The 19483-nt window shown below is 39.3% G+C and overlaps 1 protein-coding gene across 3 annotated transcripts in view; it reads right to left on the bottom strand.

Moving 5' to 3' along the window:
• PLEKHH2 (pleckstrin homology, MyTH4 and FERM domain containing H2) overlaps positions 1–19483 on the bottom strand; it is a 124969-nt gene that overhangs the window by 104818 nt on the left and 668 nt on the right. For all 3 annotated transcript variants that reach the window (XM_031655126.1, XM_021924790.2, XM_021924791.2), the window contains exons 1-2: positions 19395–19483; positions 11922–12051 (exon numbers count right to left, since the gene is read on the bottom strand). The exon at positions 19395–19483 is cut by the window's right edge. In XM_031655126.1, the coding sequence (XP_031510986.1) occupies positions 11922–12044 (123 nt within the window). In that variant the 5' untranslated portion in view covers positions 12045–12051; positions 19395–19483. The remainder of the gene's footprint in view (positions 1–11921; positions 12052–19394) is intronic.

Here is a 19483-nt window from a genome sequence, read left to right as displayed (position 1 = left end):
TTTTGACACCTTGCTCTCCACTGCTCTTGATTTCCTCACCTTTCCTTCACCAAATCCCCCACCACTACACTACCCTATACAGATTTGTTTTTTAATCATCCCCCACGTTTCCTTGCCGCATTCCAGTTTGAAGTTCTATTATAATGTTATAAAGTATTTGTGCGAGCCTCTTTTTCCCCCGCAGGCATCATATCATAGCACTGCAGCCCGGAACTTCCGGGTTCAGGCGATCCTCTTGCCTCAGCCTCCCGAGTAGATGGGGCTACAGGTGTGCACACCACACCTGGCTAATTTTGATTTCTTTATTTTAATTTTTTTGAGACGGAGCCTCACTCTGTTGCCAGGCTGGAGTGCAGTGGCACGATCTTGGCTGGCTCACTGCAACCTCCATCTCCCAGGTTCAAGCAATTCCCCCACCTCAGCCTCCTGAGTAGCTGGGACTACTGGCGTGTGCCACTACACCTGACTAATTTTTGTATTTTTAGTAGAGACGGGGTTTCGCCATGTTGTCCAGGCTAGTCTCGAACTCCTGACCTCAAGTGATCTGCCCACCTCAGCTTCCCAAAGTGCTGAGATTACAGGCGTGAGCCACCACGCCCAGCCTATTTTTTAATTTTTTGGTAGAGATGGGGGGGTCTTACTATGTTGCCCAGGCTGGTCTTGAACTCTTGGCCTCAAGCAATCATCCCACCTTGGCCTTCCAAAGCACTTGGATTACAGACATGAGCCATTGTGCCAGTCAATGCTGGCAACTAAAAAAAAAAAAGTTAAGGAGACAAGAGTTTTAAGTGGTTACACTTAACAGAAATTCAGTGTATAACAGTCATCATCTAGCCGGGCACGGTGGCTCACACCTGTAATCACAGCACGTTGGGAGGCCAAGGCAGGTGGATCATGAGGTCAGGAAATCGAGACTATCCTGGCTAAGACGGTGAAACCCCATCTCTACTAAAAATATAAAAAATTAGCCAGGCATGGTGGCGGGCACCTGTAGTCTCAGCTACTCAGGAGGCTGAGGCAGGAGAATGTGTGAACACGGGAGGCAGAGCTTGCAGTGAACCGAGATCACGCCATTGCACTCCAGCCTGGGCGACACAGTGAGACTCAGTCTCAAAAAAAAAAAAAAAGAAAAAGTCATCATCTCTGTTAATTCCTAGACTGGTATAAATGTTGTTGCTATTCTGATTGCTGTTTTCATCTCTATTATGCTTTTTTAAAGTCAGTTGCTGTTGGCATAAAGAAATGTGGTTTGTTTTTGTTTTTTGCTTTGAGCATGCCAATCTTATATCCAGGAGGCAAAAGCCACAGTGAGACGAGATTGCGCGCCACTGCACTCCAGCCTGGGCAAAAGCAAGACTCTGCCTCAAATTAAAAAAAAAAAAAAAGAAAAGAAAAGAAAAAAGAAAAAGAAATTCAATCTAGAGCTTCCAAAAATGCCAGGAGGGAAGAAGGATGGAAACAGAGAGAGAGAAAGAAAACTTGATCAACATGACATACAGAAAATAGAATGCATTTATTTTGATTTCAGATATATTTAAAGATATTATTTCCATAGTTGGATAAAGAAATCTGGCTACACACTATTTAATAGGGCATAATTTTGCCAGGCATGGTAGCTCACGCCTGTGATCTCAGCACTTTGCAAGGCCAAAGCAGGCAGATGGCTTGAGCTCACAAGTTCAAGACAAGTCTGGCCAACATGGCAAATTCCCATCTGTACCAAAAAAAAAAAAAAAAAAAACCACACAAAAAACCAACACAAAGATTAACTGGGCATGGTGGTATGCACTTATAGTCCCAGCTACTCAAGAGGCTGAGGTAGGAGGATAGCTTGAGCTTGGAGAGGCAGAGGTTGCAGTGAGCTGAGATCTCACCACTGCACTCCAGCCTGGGTGGTAGAGCTAGTCCTTGTCTCAAAAAACCAAAAAGCATATTTAAAACATTTCACTATGAGGTTGAAATTAAAAGGATAGAAAAATAGACCCAAATATTAATTTAAAACAATATTAAAACCAGACAAAACTAGCAATAAAGAGAATCAATAATTATAAATGAAGCAATTCATCAAGAAGATATAACAATCCTGATCCCAAGCACATCTAACATCAAAATATATGTGGCAAATGCTTTGTGACGCATTCTGAAAACTCACAATAAATTGTTATTTTGTTTAGATAATTATTTCCATGGAAACATCCTATTAACATTTCCCCTGAGAAAACTAAACAAGCCCATTTACTTCGCAACTGGATTTACTTTGTGTTTGTTTTTATGTTTCTCAAAGCCTTACTGAATAACATAAAGAAGGCCGGGCGCGGTGGCTCATGCCTGAAATCCCAGCACTTGGGAGGCCAAGGCAGGCAGATCACAAGGTTAAGAGATCATGACCATCCTGGCCAACATGGTGAAACTCCATCTCTACTAAAAATACAAAAAAATTAGCTGGATGTGGTGGTGCACACCTGTAGTCCCAGCTACTCAGGAGGCTCAATTGGCTCCCCTCTCTGCCTGGGCACAGCTGACTTCTTGGGGAGACCCCTCAACTTTCTCCCCTATAGAATCTCCTGTTTCCTGTATCCCATGCCTTCCTCCGTTCTTGGTTTACTTCCTCCTTTTAATAAAGCACTCCCTTTGGAGAGTCCTCAGAGAAGTTACATGGGACCTTGAATGTCTTCAAAATATCTTCATTCTACCTTCAAATAAAATTCATAATTGGCCTCGGTACAGAATTCTGGGTTTGATATAATTTTCCTTCAGAATTTTGAAGACATTGTTTCATTATCTTCTAATCTCTAGTGGTGCATTTGAAAGGTCTGAAGCCATTTCAATTCCTGATGCTTTGTATGTGACCTGTTTTTTCTCTCTGAAAGCTTTGCAGAATCTTTTCTTTGATCTCTATATTCTAAACGTTCATTATGATGTACCTTGAGGTGGAAATTATGTTAATCTGTTATGGTAGGTGCTTGATAGACACTTTCAACTTGGAATCTTGTATGCTTCAATTCTAGGAAACTTTCTTGTATTGTTTCATTTATTTTCTCCCCTCTAGTCTTCCTATTACTTGGATCTTGGACATATTGAACTGGACCTCTAAATTTCTCATCTTTTCTCTCCTGTTTTCCATCTCTTTAGTGTTTTGCTTTACTTCCCAGGAACTTTCCCTAAGTTTATATTTCAACCCTGCTGTTAAGTTTGCCATTTTTTTCTACGATGTTTTTGGTTTTCTAAGAACCCTTATTTATTCTCTGAATACTCCCTGTTTCATGGATGCACTATCCTTTCCTTTCTCTCTGAGAATATTCAATGATAGAGTTTTGCTCATTTTGTTCTGCTTACTTTTCCCCATATAGGCAATGCTGGTTTTTTCTGATTGTGCCCTATCTTTCATGGTAGAGGCTTTCTTCAGATGTCCGGTCACCCATGATGTGCTACTTAGGTTTAAGGGTGAAGAACTAAAAAGCTGACTAAAAACTTCAGGATGCTCCCTGATGGGAAACTACTGATGTCAGCATCCCTGTTTCTTTCCTCCTGGACTCATGGAGTCCCTAGAGACTTCTATCTCCTCCTGTAGAATAAAGGGTGGCTGCTAGCATTTTAGGAGCCAAGTGGGATAAAGGAGGTTGGGGGTGAAGGGCCAGCTTACCATTAAATATGCATACAGTCAATTAATCCCCCTATTTTTAGTGTAGCAGAGTTCCGGGTAGCATAGCCTAGAATAAGGCTTGGAGAATAAGTCTTGAGCTTCTCCTCCTAAGGGCCAAATGCCCTGCAGAGCCCTGTAAAGACCTAGAGGTGGAGTGATATGTCGGACTGAAAACAGTAGGTATTAATGGAAAATCTGTGGCCCTTAGAGTCAACTAATTCCTTGAAACCTTCTCTCTTATCCCCATCTGCCAAATGTCTAGCAGCTAAGCATTTACTTCCTGCTAAAAAAAATGGAAAAGTTCTTCTCTTACGAAATTGAATAAATGAACTGGAGTGCACTAGTCCAACAGCTATGCCATCTATGAGCTCACCGCCCAGCAGGTACTCTCCCACCCACTCACACTAAAGAAAAGATTGACTGCTAACCAGCAACTGACCAGTTATACATAACTGCCACTTTGCAGGTGTCCTATTCTTAAATATAAATAGACCACTAAAAATCATCAGGCATTTGAGAAAAGTTTGCAACCTGAAAAGTAATTACAAACATAAAAACAGGAAAATAATCCTAGGAGAAAGAAAGATAATTCAGGGACTAGAAGATAACTTTTTAAAAATTCAAATTAGTGTTTAGGAACCAGGAACTTTCTTTCTTTTTTTTTTTTTTTTTTTTTTTGAGACGGAGTCTTGCTCTGTCGCCCAGGCTGGAGTGCAGTGGCGCGATCTCGGCTCACTGCAAGCTCCGCCTCCCGGGTTCACGCCGTTCTCCTGCCTCAGCCTCTGGAGTAGCTGGGACTACAGGCGCCCGCCACCTCGCCCGGCTAGTTTTTTCGTATTTTTTAGTAGAGACGGGGTTTCACCGCGTTAGCCAGGATGGTCTCGATCTCCTGACCTCGTGATCCGCCCGTCTCGGCCTCCCAAAGTGCTGGGATTACAGGCTTGAGCCACCGCACCCGGCCAGGTACTTTCAAATACACTATTTCACAGCTATGCTGTGAGACAGGAATTGTTATTCCCATTACAGAGATTAGGAAATTGATGTTCAGAATGAACATGCCTTGTACATGGCTGGGATTTCAGTCTTCATGTTCTGATTCCCTAATGCCCTTTTAGTTGAACCACAGGTGCTATAGAATTTATAAGCCAGATGCACACAGTGTATAGTGATACAGAACTATATGAAAATCAGAGTCTCAAATAAAAAAAGAAAAACACACACACACACACAAAATCTTAGCTGAAAAGCATTCGTCTTGATTTCTGTCCTTTGTCTGCTATTCGTTCAGCCTAGAAATCTTCTATCTGTAACTTAAAGGCATAACATCCATAACAGGAACAATGCTAAGTTACATGTTATCAGGGAACTTATCACAGAAAGAAACAAAGGGATAGAGATATAACCAAGAGAGGCTAAATTTGAGATTTAAGGGACGGGTGTGTGGTTCACACCTGTAATCCCAGCACTTTGGGAGGCCAAGGTGGGTAGATCGTAAGGTCAGGAGTTCAAGACCAGCTTGGCCGAGACAGTGAAACCCTGTCTCTACGTAAATACAAAAATTAGCCAGGCACAGTGGTGGGCACCGGTAATCCCAGCTACTTGGGAGGCTGAGGCAGGAGAACCACTTGAACCTGGGACGCAGAGGTTGCAGTGAGCCAAGATAGCGCCACTGCACTCTAGCCTGGGCAACAGAGCAAGAATCCATGTCAAAAAAAAAAAAAGAAAGAAAAGAAAAGAAAAAAGAAATCTGAGATTCTAACAGAATTCTGCCACTGCCTAGAAAAAACTAAGTGCTCTCTCTCCAGATGTTGGATGATTTACTTATACAACAATGGTTGAGGAAGGCATAATGAATACACATAACAGAAACTCAATGTTTACTGAACAAAATGAATGAATGAATGAACGAATGAATGAAAAGATTTTAACTCCAAAAAATTATGATGTGTGGATAAACTTTGATAAAGGATAATCACTACATTTTCACAATCTATATTACAGATTATAAATTCTGAACACTTCACATTGTATTAATGTAAATATACATTAGGTATATCCAATAAAACTTAGATTATTTTAAAACCAGCTTAAATATAAGAGTAGTATGAAAGGTAATGCTGACCGGGCGCAGTGGCTCACGCCTGTAATCCCAGCACTTTGGGAGCCCAACGTGGGCAGATCACGAGGTCAGGAGTTCGAGACCAGCCTGGCCAACATAGTGAAACCCTGTCTCTACTAAAAATACAAAAAATTAGCCAGGCATGGTGGTGCAAGCCTGCAGTCCCAGCTACTTGGGAGGCTGAGGCAGGAGAATCGCTTGAACCCGGGAGGCAGAGGCTGCAGTGAGTCGAGATCGCACCACTGCACTCCAGTTTGGGCGACAGAGTGAGACTTCATCTCAAAAAAAAAAAAAAAAGGAAGAAAAAGAAAAGAAGAAAGGTAATGCTTTGTTTTTGAGTGATTGTTTCTATTAATATAATCATTCATGCTGGACAATAACTTTGCAAAATACTCAAAAAAGCAACGCAGACAATATTCATGTAAGTTTATACTTTCACAATAGAGAATATGATGTAACCCTTGGGCTAATTCCATAGCCAATCTATCTTATGTCAGTAAAAGAAACCTGAAATGGCCGGGCACAGTGGCTCACACCTGTAATCCCAGCACTTTGGGAGGCCAAGGTGAGCAGATCAGTTAAGGTCAGGAGTTTGAGACCAGCCTGGCCAACAATGGTGAAACCCCTTCTCTACTAAAAAGACAAAAATTAGCTGGGCATGGTGGTGCATGCCTGTAGTCCCAGCTACTCGGGAGGCTGAGGCAGGAGGATCACTTGAACCCAGGGGGCAGAAGGTACCACTGCACTCCAGCCTGGGCGACAAAGCAAAACTCCGTCTCAAAAAAAAAAAAAAAAAAAAAGAAAGAAAAGAAAGGAAGAAAAGAAAAAGAAAAAAAAAGAAAAACAAACCTGAAATGATCTATTGTCCCATATCAGGCTTTGGACAAAAATAAGTATTTTATGAACAGGCCAATTATGTAATAACAAAATGAAGCAGCAAATTCTAAGCCTAGTGCTTAATTTACTACTACAGAAGTACCCTCTGTAGCCAAAGTGAACTTAGCAACAAGTGGTAGAGGGAAATTTGCCATTGAGCCTGTATTCTTACAGAGCCTCTCACTGTTAAAGGGATCGTACACAAATAAATTTGTTTAATGGATTGGTTAATTTAGGTGGAATCCTGTAGGATCTTCACATCCACTGATGTGGACAGCAGTTCCCTGCCACGTGTCTCTCTTCCTGTCTTTTCCCCCACAGACCCCGTGAAACATTCTACCACCAAACATTATTTTATGTTTTTATAATAAATATCTTCAACCAGTAACCAAAGATGTGACATTTAAATTAGCCTGTACAGTCTCATTGTTAGTATATGGAGAATTTCCATTAGACACTGTGAAACATTAGGCAAGCCAGTAGAGTAACTGAGGGAATGTATAATTTAAATAGGTTAATCATGATATTGTACTGGATTGTTGGGTAAAAGCATATGCTATGCTGTCCAAGGACTCCTTATTCCTATGACACAATCCAAGGCTGCTTCAAGGGGATCACATTCACAAAAGAAATGCCAAGTGGCAGGAAATTCCAAATGGCAATGCCGCATCAGGTAGAGGTAGCATGAGGTTATGCGAGCCATGCTGATGTCCAAAGGGAAAATTCTTCATATTTTTCTCCCTTTCCTTTTCACTGAAAATCTAACTCATAGGAAATAACATTTCACTTCAACTTACAAAGAAACTTTCCCTTTTCCCTCCCTGACTCAGAAAACTAACTAGTAATATTGTAAAGTAGGAAAACTACTTAAATCTCAGCTTCCCTGAAGAGTTTATATTTGGCATACTAGGGATATTTCCAACACCATTCCTTAAATTCCTCTAAAGACCTCTCCCACTTACAGCAGCATTTGCCCAAGACTTCAATAAGGCCTTTTTCTTCACAAGCTTCAATGTTCTAAGTTACTTGGAAACTGTGATGAAAAAAATAGGTGCAAAACAACTTTTCTGAAAGATCCCATGTATTCTCCAACTTCATCTCCAAAAATATAGGGCATATATAATTGAAATTCATCTCTAATCATAAAAACACCTAGATCATCTCACATATTTTTCCGTAAAAAATTCAGAAATACATCTGTTATCAATATGTAATTACATTTAAGGCCAGGCATGGTGGCTCATGCCTGTAATCCCAGCACTTTGGGAGGCCGAGATGGGTAGATCACTTGAGGTCAAGAGTTCAGGACCAGCCTGGCCAACATGGTGAAACCCCGTCTCTAACAAAAATACAAAATTAGCCTGATGTGGTGACCCGTGCCTGTAATGCCAGCTACTTGGGAGGCTGAGGTGGGAGAATTACTTGAATCCAGGAGGTGGAGGTTGCAGTGAGCCGAGATTGCACCACTGCACTCCAGCCTGGGCAACAGAGTGAGACCCTGTCTCTCTCTCACACACACACACACACACAAATGTAATTACATTTAGGTCACCTCCCCATTCACTTAACCAGTGTGTCCATTCACAAAGACACAGGAAAAAAAGCCAGGCACGGTGGCTCACGCCTATAATCCCAGCACTTTGGGAGGCCAAAGTGGGCGGATCATGAGGTCAGGAGTTCAAGACCATCCTGGCCAATATGGTGAAACCCTGTCTCTACTAAAAATACAAAAATTAGCCAGGCGTGGTGGTATGTGCCTGTAGTCCCAGCTACTCATTAGGCTGAGGCAGAAGAATCACTTGAACCTGGGAGGTGGAGGTTGCAGTGAGCTGAGATCGCACCACTGCACTCCAGCCTGAGCAACAGAGCAAGACTCCATTTCAAAAAACCAAACCAAACAAAACAAAAAAACAGAAAGACACAGGAAAATAATAATGAGTTACTTCTATGTGCCAGACACTCTACTAGCTACATCACAAGTCTGAAAGATCTACGGTCTAACGGCAGCTCTGCTTTTTGTTAGCTGTGTGATATTGGGCATGCTACTCAATTACTCTCAGCCTTAATATTAATTCTCTGGATTGAGGATAATAACAATCACCTCATAGGGTTACTGTGGGGTTTAAACTAGTTGATGGTTGCAGTAAAGACTTAGGAACCATATTTGGCCCCAAGGGTCAGCTTCCTATACCCATAACCAATAAAGTGGAACTAAGAACTAGAACTGTTGCAGGAAAGAGAAGTTGGCTACAATTCCTGGCAAAGAGCTAAAGAACCAAATTAGTATTCTCTCAAGAATCTTCAGCCTTGCGCCTGCATCCATTTAGGGGGAAAGTATAGAGCACTATTAGGGAGAAGCCCTGGGGCTGACTGGTGCTAACACAAAACCAAAGAGGTGGATAGGACCAGACCAGTCTCTGGAATGCAACATTTGACTCGAGTTGGCACTTAGAAGTAATGCCATGGGGTTTGCTTTGAAAAATAAGTAATGTTATGTAAATTGTTAATATTACATACATACATACATACACACACACACAGGTACCTGCCCCCAAGCAGAAGTGGATTTTTATGTTGCATGGCTGAATAGAGGACAGAATGGATGAGTGAATAGATATATCAGAGAAGGCAAGGAAGGTGAAAATTAGAAAGGCCATAGAGGGTGATGGCTAAGCCTCAGGCTTAAAAAGGCGGAATGCCTTGGGTTTGAATCTTGGCTCCATTATTCACTTTTTGGTGTGAACTCAGTCAAGTTAAATAACTTTTCTATGCCTAAGTTTCCTCTTCTGTAAATGTGGATGATATCAGTAGCTACCTCGTAGGATAGTTAAAAGGATTTAAAAGTTTATATATTTAAAGCACTTAGAAGATTTCTTGGCATAGTAAGCATCAGTTTCCTAATCTATAAAATGAGCACAACAAAATGTATTACTTCACAAGTTGTTATAAGAATTAAATAAATCATACCTATACCGTGCTTATCCTATACATAATAAATCAATAAATATTAGGTATTTTCATTAAAACATGGATGGAGACCAAAATAAATTTTAAACCTGAGAAAAATATTCATAATAGAATATAACAGAAAATATTGTGAAAATCCTTATTCATATTTTTGTGTTGAATATATTTACTGGGAAGCCATGAGTAACTTGGCACATTTATCTACTTTCCAATGTGTAAAACACATCAGAATAATTCCATTTCTTAGATCTGCCAAAGAATTTATGTCACAGATACAAACTACAGACCAAAAAAAAGAAAAAAGAAAATTAAAGAAAAAGAAACCACAACTAGAACAGCAATTCTGAAATAATATTCCTATCAATGCTCATTCACTGACAAAGAAAACATTTAATTTAATAGCATAAACTTAATAATAAAAAAGCTCTTTTACTTATAGAGAAATTATCGGAGATAACAACACTTGTATTATTTTTAAAATGGGCACTCATTGAGAAACTTGCTGCAATATGCTTTCTAAAGAACAGAACAAATGTTGCCAAAAAATTTAGAATTTAAAGGTTAACTAATTGGAACCCAAATAAGGTGATACCTTCTACTTAGTTCATAAGGAAGCCAAATGAGTACAGAAGTCAAGAAAACCAGGAAAATTTTGAGAGGGATCCTGTGGTCAACAGTGTCAACTGCTGAGAGGCTTAGGCAACAACTGGGAAGTGTCTATGAGGTTTAGTAACAAGGACATAATTGGTGAATCTTGACAAAAATCACTGTATGGGGCAGTTGGAGTTGTTGAAAATAACCAGATAAATCATAGTACAACATGGAAAATGATTTTCATTGAGAAAAGAGCAAAAGATAAAAGATGAGTCACTAAGTTATGTTAGAAAAAACTTCTCCAACTTGTCGATACTCAAACTGGGATTTTATAAGCTATACTTTTGCTGGAATATCAATAAATAAAGCACACTGAAGTTCAGGATTGATTCATTGATTGACTACTGAGTCATCCTTGACCCAAAGTGAGTAAGGATAACTTTAGTCTTTCACCTAAAAGACGTTAAAGCCCAAAAGTTTGAGATGATATATATGCAAGCTTAGACTGAATGATGTTTCACTGAATTTTATTAGAATAATTCTGCACTAAGAGATTCTTGGCTAGCAATGAAAAGAATATTTAATACCTTTTTTGGAGATATGATACATGTAGCAGTCTCTATCCCAAAAGGATTATGCAGACTATTGTTTCAGAAACCACCTGTAAGTTCTTCTGATCAATTCTGAATAACCACTAATATCATTCATCCATTCATACAGACAGTGCTGTCCGATAGAAATATAATATGAGCCACAGGTGTAATTTTTAATTTTCTAATAGACACATTTAAAAAGTAAAAAGAGGTAGGTAAAATTAATTTTAATATTGCCTATTTTACCCAATATCCAAAATATCATTTTGACATATAATCAATATAAAAATTATTCCTGAGATATTTTACATTCTTTCTTTCATGCTAAAACTTTGAAATCCAGTATTTATTTTACTTTTGCAACACATCTCAATTCAAACTAGCCTTATTTGAAGTGTTGAACATCCATCCACATGTGGCTAGGGGCTACTGTATTGGACAGCACAGGTCTAGAATGCAAGCTCCCTGGAAATAGGAACATGGATTGTCTTGTTCACATATGTAACTGTAGTATTAAGAATGGTGTCTAACACATAATTAGCCCTCAAAGAATATTTGTTGAATGAATAAATGAACAAATCTATTGGTTTTATACATATACTTGCAAAAAAATTCCTGTAATATAAATGAAATTCTAAGTACATGATTAGAAAAGCATACAATTATGTTAAACTCAATTCTAGCCCAGGCGAGAATTTAGTAATATATACTTAGCCAACACAGATTCCTAAGTAGATACATCTTTCAAATATGGTATAAACACATTTTACTACCAATAGATAATTTTTTCTATAATCCCCTCAATGTGATTTTTATAAACATTTAGTAGATCAAAGCTGTCATACTCCTCTAATAAAATCAAATAAATTATAGCTTTCTCTCTGGAATGAATGAAGTCTACATTCATCAAACACACACAGTCCTCATATATGACACTAGCATTTGCAAATAAATATTTTTTGTCTTAAAGTCCAATCTACCCTAACACTGGCAAAGAATATGCCAAATATAGCTTCAAACACTTGACAAAAATTAAATCCAACCCCCAAAGTACTGAGATTATTTAATATATATGAAACAGGCCCTCAATAGCTGACATTTAATAACAAAGCTTAGGGAGAAAGCTTACCTTCTCTGCTAAGAGCTCTCGTATCTTGCTCGCTTGAACTCTAAATTTCATGAGCTGGGACTCCAGAGCTACGCATCGTTCTTTCCAATCTACTGGTCCTTCTGACTCAGAAAGCTCTGCCATATTTATTCTAAAAAAAAAACCAAAATAACAACAACAAAAAAAACATTCAAATGGTACAACACAATTAACATTCAGGATAATTTGTTAAATTATCCGATGTACACATTCTAATCACTCTCTAGTGAGATCCATGTACAAGTTTTAAATTCTAAGGCAAATTCCAGAACTGGTGAGGGCTTATGGAAAGAACTTAGTGGGAAATAGGAGACTAAGGCTGGAGCCCAACTATGCTACTTAACCTTTCTAGGTCTCAGTTTAGCCAGTCCAGAAAAAGGGGCATGTTGACAACAAACCATTATTCCTTGTGGATATGTAGTGAGGAACAAATGAAGTACTGCTATTTCTAGTAGAACAACAGACAGTATAACACCACCACATAAACACAGAGTGTTATTATTTTAGCTGTGCCTAACAGATAAGATTGTTTGAATCTATCAGCTCATAATTTTACCATATTCTGAAATTTAAGGAAGTATTACAGTTTGATTCAATTGCTACAATTTACAGTTTGGATTTTTACTATAATGATTCCTTATCACCACTCTCAATTTGGCCAGGTCCAGGTTAAGTCTTTCAAGCCAGAGGTCCTTGGCATAAGTTGTCGTGATCCTGACAAGTTTGCGTAATTTTTATTTGATGTAAAAGAAGGCATATGAACATGCAATTTGGAGTTAGCCATATGAAGTAAATCTGGAATTCGTGTTTTCCATATTAACTTTCCTTTCGGAGGAAATTAATTGCAGGGAGAAGCACTGTAAGGGAGAGGACAAGATGCAAGGGAATTGGTTCTGAAATTCTGAAGTGTTACTTGATTTTGGAAGCATGATGGTTTCTGGCTCTGAGATTCATAAAGCTAGTTTTAAATGTTTGGTAATATTTTATCAGGCTATTTTTAATAAGCAGCCTAATAATGTATTTCTGAATTCCCCTTGCTATGAACTGCCCTGCTATGAAATTTACATTAGGAATGGAAAGCCTCAGTTACGAAGAACTGTGACAGCAAAACTCTCAGAGCCCTGGAATAGAACTGCAGTTGAAGTATACTATTCTTTTGTTTTCTAAAAATATAACCACATTGATTTTCCCAGTATTTAGTGTAATATAGCACCCTCCCTAATCCTATACCAGTTTTTAAAAACTTTATGCTGCTAAAAACCCACTAAAAGATTATTTTCCTAGCATAAAGACTGTTTTGTACTTAAATCAATTTTCACATTAATACTGACAATATCATTCAGTATGTGAGAAATAAATATAAGCAGAATTATTCTTAAAAGACTACAACATTTATTAAGAGCACCCCAACCTCTTAAAGCCTTCAGATGTCCCTAAATTCTAGCCTTAATTTAAAGGAAACGTATTACTGTAGAGCTGGAAGTCATTCTCTTTCCATTTCTTTGTTTTCATAGAATCCTCACCCCATTGTTTTCTGAGGTTTTTCCTAAGGAGATTAATCTTAATAACCTTTTCCATTACCCATATTAGCATTTATGATTAATGATTCACACTGGCATTTACTAGCAATGATTTAGGAGTAGATAATGCAGTTTGTTGATCACAAATATGTTCACAGTTCTGGGGCTGCTTCATTTTTCTCCTTATTAGCTTTACAGTGAACAGGGGAAGAAAATATGGATGCAATACTAGAAAATGAAAAGTAGTCCTGAAAGGGGCATCTTTAAGTCTTGAACTATCAATATAATTCCGCAGAAATGTAGGGATACTCTTCAGCTTAAGCAATAAGAGGAGTCTATTTACCCATTTGTTAATAGATTAATATTGATTAATTTTTGCTCTCCATGTAAAATAACTTGCTTATGTCCTACAGTAAAGTGTCCACAGTTTTAAAAATAACATGAAGAGTGCATATTTTTCAACAAATTGAAATCAATCAATGTAATGCACCATGTGAATAATATAAAGGACAAAAGGTTAATATTGGTCAATTTTTGCTCTACATGTAAAATAACTTGCTTACGTCCTACAGTAAAATGTCTACAGTTTTAAAAATAATATGAAGAGTGCATGTTTATCAACAAATTGAAATCAATCAATGTAATGCACCATGTGACTAGAATAAAGAACAAAAATCCAGATGATCATTTCAACAGACGCAGAAAAAAACATTCAACAAAATCCAACACCCCTTCATGATAAAAATATTCAACAAACTACAAATAGACGGGAACTTCTTCATCCTGATAGAGGACATCTACTAAAGCCCACAGCTAACATCACACTTCCTGGTAAATGACTGACAGTTTTCTCCCTGAAATCAGGAACAAGACAAAGATGTCTTTTCTCACCACTTCTATTCAGCATTGTAATAGAGATAACAGCCAGGGCAAGACAATAAAATAAAAAACCATCTAGATTGGACAGGAAGAAATAAAACTATCTCTACTTACAAATGACATGATCATGTACATGGAAAATTCTAAGGAATCCACAAAAAACTACTAAACTATAGAGTTTAGCAAGGTTTTAGGAAATCAGATCGACATATTGTTTTTCTATACACTAGGAAGGAAAAATCCAAAAAAGAAAATAATAAAATATTCCATTTACAATAGCATCAAAACTAATAAAATATTTAGGAATGAATTTAACAAAAGAAGTGCAAGATGCGTACACTGAAAACTACAAAACATCACTGAAAGAAGTTAAAGAATACCTAAATAAATGAAAGAAATTGTATATTCATGGATTGGAAGACCTAATACTGTGAAGATGGCAATACTTGCAAATGACTATACACACACAATGCAATCTCTATCAAAGTTTCAACTGCATTTTTTGCAGAAATTGACAAGTTGATCAAAATTCACCTGGAAATTCAAGGGCTGAAGAATAGACAAAACAAAATCGAAAAGTTGGAGGACTCACATATTACCATTTCTAAACTTACTACAAAGCTATATAGTACCTTGATTACACAGTGTGGTACTTGCATAAAGATAGATATATAGACAAACAGAACAAAGTTAAGTCCAGAATTAAAGCCTCACATTGATTTTTGGCAAGAGTGATATGGTCATTCAATGGAGGAAGGAATAGTCTTTTCAACAAATGATGCTGGGACAACTGGATATCCATATGCAAAAGAATAAATGTGGACCCATACCTCATACCGTATATACACAGTAACACAAAATGGATCACAAACTTACAGGTACCAGCCAAAGCTCTAAACCACGGGTGTCCAATCTTTTGGCTTCCCTGGACCACCTTAGAAGAATTGTCTTGGGCCACACATAAAATACACTAACACTAATGGTAACTGATGAGCTAAAAAAAAAAAAATTGCAAAACAAATCTCATAATGCTTTAAGAAAGTTTACAAGTGCAGGCCACAGGTTGGACAAGCTTGCTCTAAACTCTTAGAAGAAAACAGGTATAAATCTTCATGACCTTGGATTAGGCAACAGATTCTTAGATATGACACCTAAAGCACAAGGAATCAAAGAAAAAAATAGATAAATTGGACTTCATCAAAATTTTTAAATTTTTATGTTTCAAAGGACACTATCAAGAAAGTGCAAAGATAATCCACAGAATGGCAAAAATAGTTGCAAATTATATATCTCAGGGATCTGTGTCTAGAATATATAAAGGACTCAGGACTCAATGATAAAAAAAAAAGATAACTCAATTTAAAAATGGGCAAAGGCCTGGGCATGGTGGCTCATGCCTATAATCCCAGCACTTTGGGAGGTCAAGGCGGTTAGACTGCCTGAGCTCAGGAGTTTGAGACCAGCCTGGGCAATGTGGCAAAACCCTGTCTTTATAAAAATACCAAAAAAAAAAAAAAAAAAAATTAGCCAGGCATGGTGGTGCATGCCTACAGTCCCAGCTACTTGGGGGTTGAGGTGGGAAGATTACTTGAGCCCAGGAGGTTGAGGCTGCAGTGAACCATGTTCACATCACTGCACTCCAGCCCGGGCGACAGAGGGAGACCCCCATCTCTAAAAACAATAATAATAATAAATCAAAAATAAATAAATAGATAAAAATGGGCAAAGTATCATCTGAATAGACATTTCTCCAAAGAAGATATACAAATGGCCAATAAGCACATTATTTGCTAGGAGGGAGAATGCAAATCAAAGTCACAACAACATTCCACTTCACATCAAATAGGATGTTCTAATGAAAAAGACATCTAACAAGGTTGGTGAGGATGTAGAGAAATGGGAACCCTCATACATTGTTGGTGGGAATGTAAAAATGGTACAGCTGCTTTGCAAACAGTTTTACAGTTCCTCAAAAGTTTAAATAGGCCAGCATAGTGGCTCACACCTGTAATCCCAACAGTTTGAGAGGTTGAGGTGGGAGAATTCATCTCTGAGCTCAGGAGTTCAAGACCAGACTGTGCAACATAGCAAGACCTCATCTCTATCAAAAAATTGAAAAATAAGCTGGGCGTGGGGGAGCTTACCTGTGGTCCCAGCTACTCAGGAGGCCTGGGTGGGAGGATCACTTGAGCAGTGAGCTATGATCATACACTGCACTCCAGCCTGGGTGACAGAATGAGATACCATCTCAAAAAAAAAAAAAGTTTAAATATAAAGTTACCAAGTTATTGGAGTAACTTTATATTTGGTATACCAATAAAAAGTATTGGTAACTTTATACTTGGCATTGGAGTTGCTGGGTCATATGTCAAGGGATGGGGTCATATGCCAAGGGATGAAATACACGTCCACACCAAAACTTGTAAATAAATGTTCAGAGCAACATTATTCATAATAGCCAAAGAGTAGAAACAGCCTGTGCCCACCATCAGATGAACGAATAAAATGTGGTAGATCTGGCCAGGTGCAGTGGCTCACGCCTGTAATCCCAGCACTTTGGGAGGCCAAGGCAGGCAGATCATCTGAGGTCAGGAGTTCGAGACAAGCCTGGCCAACATGGCAAAACCCCATCTCTACTAAAAATACAAAAATTAGCTGGGCATGGTGGTGCAGGCCTGTAATTCCAGCTACCAGGGAGGCTGAGACAGGAGAATCGCTTGAACCTAGGAGGCAGAAGTTGCAGTGAGCCGAGATCCTGCCACTGCACTGTAGCCTGGGTAACAGAATGAGACTCTGTCTCAAAAAAAAAAAAAAAAAAAAAAAAGTGGTATATCCATACAATGGAATATTATTCAGCCATAAAGAAGGAATATAGTACTAATACATGCTATAGTCATGAAAGAGCCTTGAAAACATTATGCTAAGTGAAAGATACCAGATACAAAAGGCCACATATTGTATGAGTCCATTTATATGAAATGTCCATAAGAGGCAAATCCAAAGGACAGAAAGTAGGTTAGTGGTTGCCAAGGGCTGTTAGGAGAAGCTAACGGAGACTGACTACAACGGATATGGGGTTTCTTTTTGGGGTGATGAAAATATTCTAGAATTAGATATTGGTGATGGCTACACAACTTTGTGAATATACCAAAACCCAGTGAACTGTATACTTTAAAAGGAAAAATCTTATAGTGTATGACTTATATTAAGATCTCAATTTTAAAAATCACGTATTTACAAATGACTAAAGAAAAAGTCGCCGTTTAAATAGATGTATACTAGGACCACATTTACAAATTGAATGAACCATAACTTGTGGCTATCCCTGCCAAGAATTTCACCATTAACTCGAAAAATTGAGAGGTAACTGTCAACCTCAAATATGAAAAGTATCATACATATATCTTACCTAGAGCACTTTGCTATGATAATGACAAAATAAATTAATTCAAAGTTAAACATACCTATTTCTTTAGTTATGCTACTTATATATTTTATAGTGAAGTAGCAAAGCCTTAAGAATATTATTAAATTGGCATTTAACATCTACATTCCCTATTAATGGGTCATAATAAATCAAAACTGCAAATTGGTTGGATAATGGTCTGCACTGAGATCTAGACACCTGATTCCCTCATTTCATTCTGTAATTTCAGTTAGGTAACAAGTACAAAGCAACTGTTGTATTAGTGCACCATGTTGGGCCATTAAAAATTCTAATTTTAAACAATATCCACCATCCTTTTCATTACCACTAATATTATAGAACTATATAACATTGAGACTATATATGTAACTATATAACATAGCCGACTGCTAAATAAATAAAATACCACATTTAGATTCTGAACCTGAAAGGAATCTATCATGTCTAGATTCTGAAGTTGAAAGTAATCTATCTTCACTTCAGGGGACAGGAAAAAGTCTTGGTGTTCCAAATACCCCCAGTGACTTTTGGAAATATTTACTGACATAAGATAAACTGTTTACAGTTGTGGAGTGAATGCTCTTTTCTCTGACTCTCTGACTTCCTGTTTCTCTTCCAAATCCCAAAAAGGAAAGAAAAAGAAATGAAATAATTCTTCTACTTAGGCTTACCCTGATGAAGCGCAGCGTTAGCCTCTATGATATTCTTTAGTTTTTGCCTCTTAAGGGACACCTTAATTGGGTTAGGTAATCGTGTGTGTGTGTGTGTGTGTGTGTAAAAGATCTTTCTAGACGAGACTGAGGCATGCCTTGGTTAAGGAACCTTCTGACCGCCACCTAGCCCCACTTGGGCAACGCCTGCCCTTCGGTGGCCCTGCCCGGAGCTCCTCGCTGCACACTCCTCTGGGACACACCGCTGTGCGGGCCAGGCTTCCAAGACTGGCATTTTCACAAAGAAAGCAGTGACCCTCAGGTAGCCCACCACCAGCGCTTTTCCAATGTAAGGGTGGTTCGACTTCTATTTCCACAGCGTTACGCACAATAAAATCCACGGGTAAAAAGTGCTGTCCTTTAAAAAGTGTCCTACTAACTTCGGGGACAGTGGTTTCAGGGTAGGTCACCTTAGGGTGCTTTGACGTGCCAGCAACTCCAGGTGTACAAAATGCCTCTTTAAAGGTTTGAGTTTAAAGTTTCGCCCCGGAGATCCTGGTGGATCTCCCGAAGCCCAAGACTAGCGCGGCATCCCTGACCGCACGGGTTCCTCTTTGCGGGAACCCTGGGCTGCCCCGCTGCGCCTCCGGGACCGCTCGCGCCGCGCCAGAAGCCCGGGCCCGATGTTTCCAAACAGAACGTCACGGGAGCCCAAGGGGGCGAGGGACCGCCGGCCACCGCCCCCTGCCCACCTCTCCGGGCGACATCCAGACTTGGGGGCCGACTCCGGGCTGTGACGGGAGGTGTGGCGGCGGATCCCGAGTCAGTCCGCTCCATCCCCCTAGTCCCTGCCCGCCCGCTCCTCCCAGCGCCCCAAACCTTGGCCCCGCGAGCCCCCCGGGATGGCGCGCACTCAAGGGGGCGGGATCCCAGGGTGGCAGGGACTCTGGGGTGGCCCCTCGTCCCCGGGTCTTCTCACCTGCCTATCTCAGCAGCGGGTCCCCGGCCGCAGCGCCCGACGTCCCGGCCGCGGCTGGCCCCCAGTCTCCCCGGGCTCTTAGCCCGCGC

Source organism: Papio anubis, chromosome 14 (assembly GCF_008728515.1).
Source record: "Papio anubis isolate 15944 chromosome 14, Panubis1.0, whole genome shotgun sequence".
Lineage (NCBI taxonomy): Eukaryota > Metazoa > Chordata > Mammalia > Primates > Cercopithecidae > Papio > Papio anubis.
Note: the sequence above shows the minus strand (reverse complement) of the source record. Positions and strands in the feature narration are given on the sequence as shown.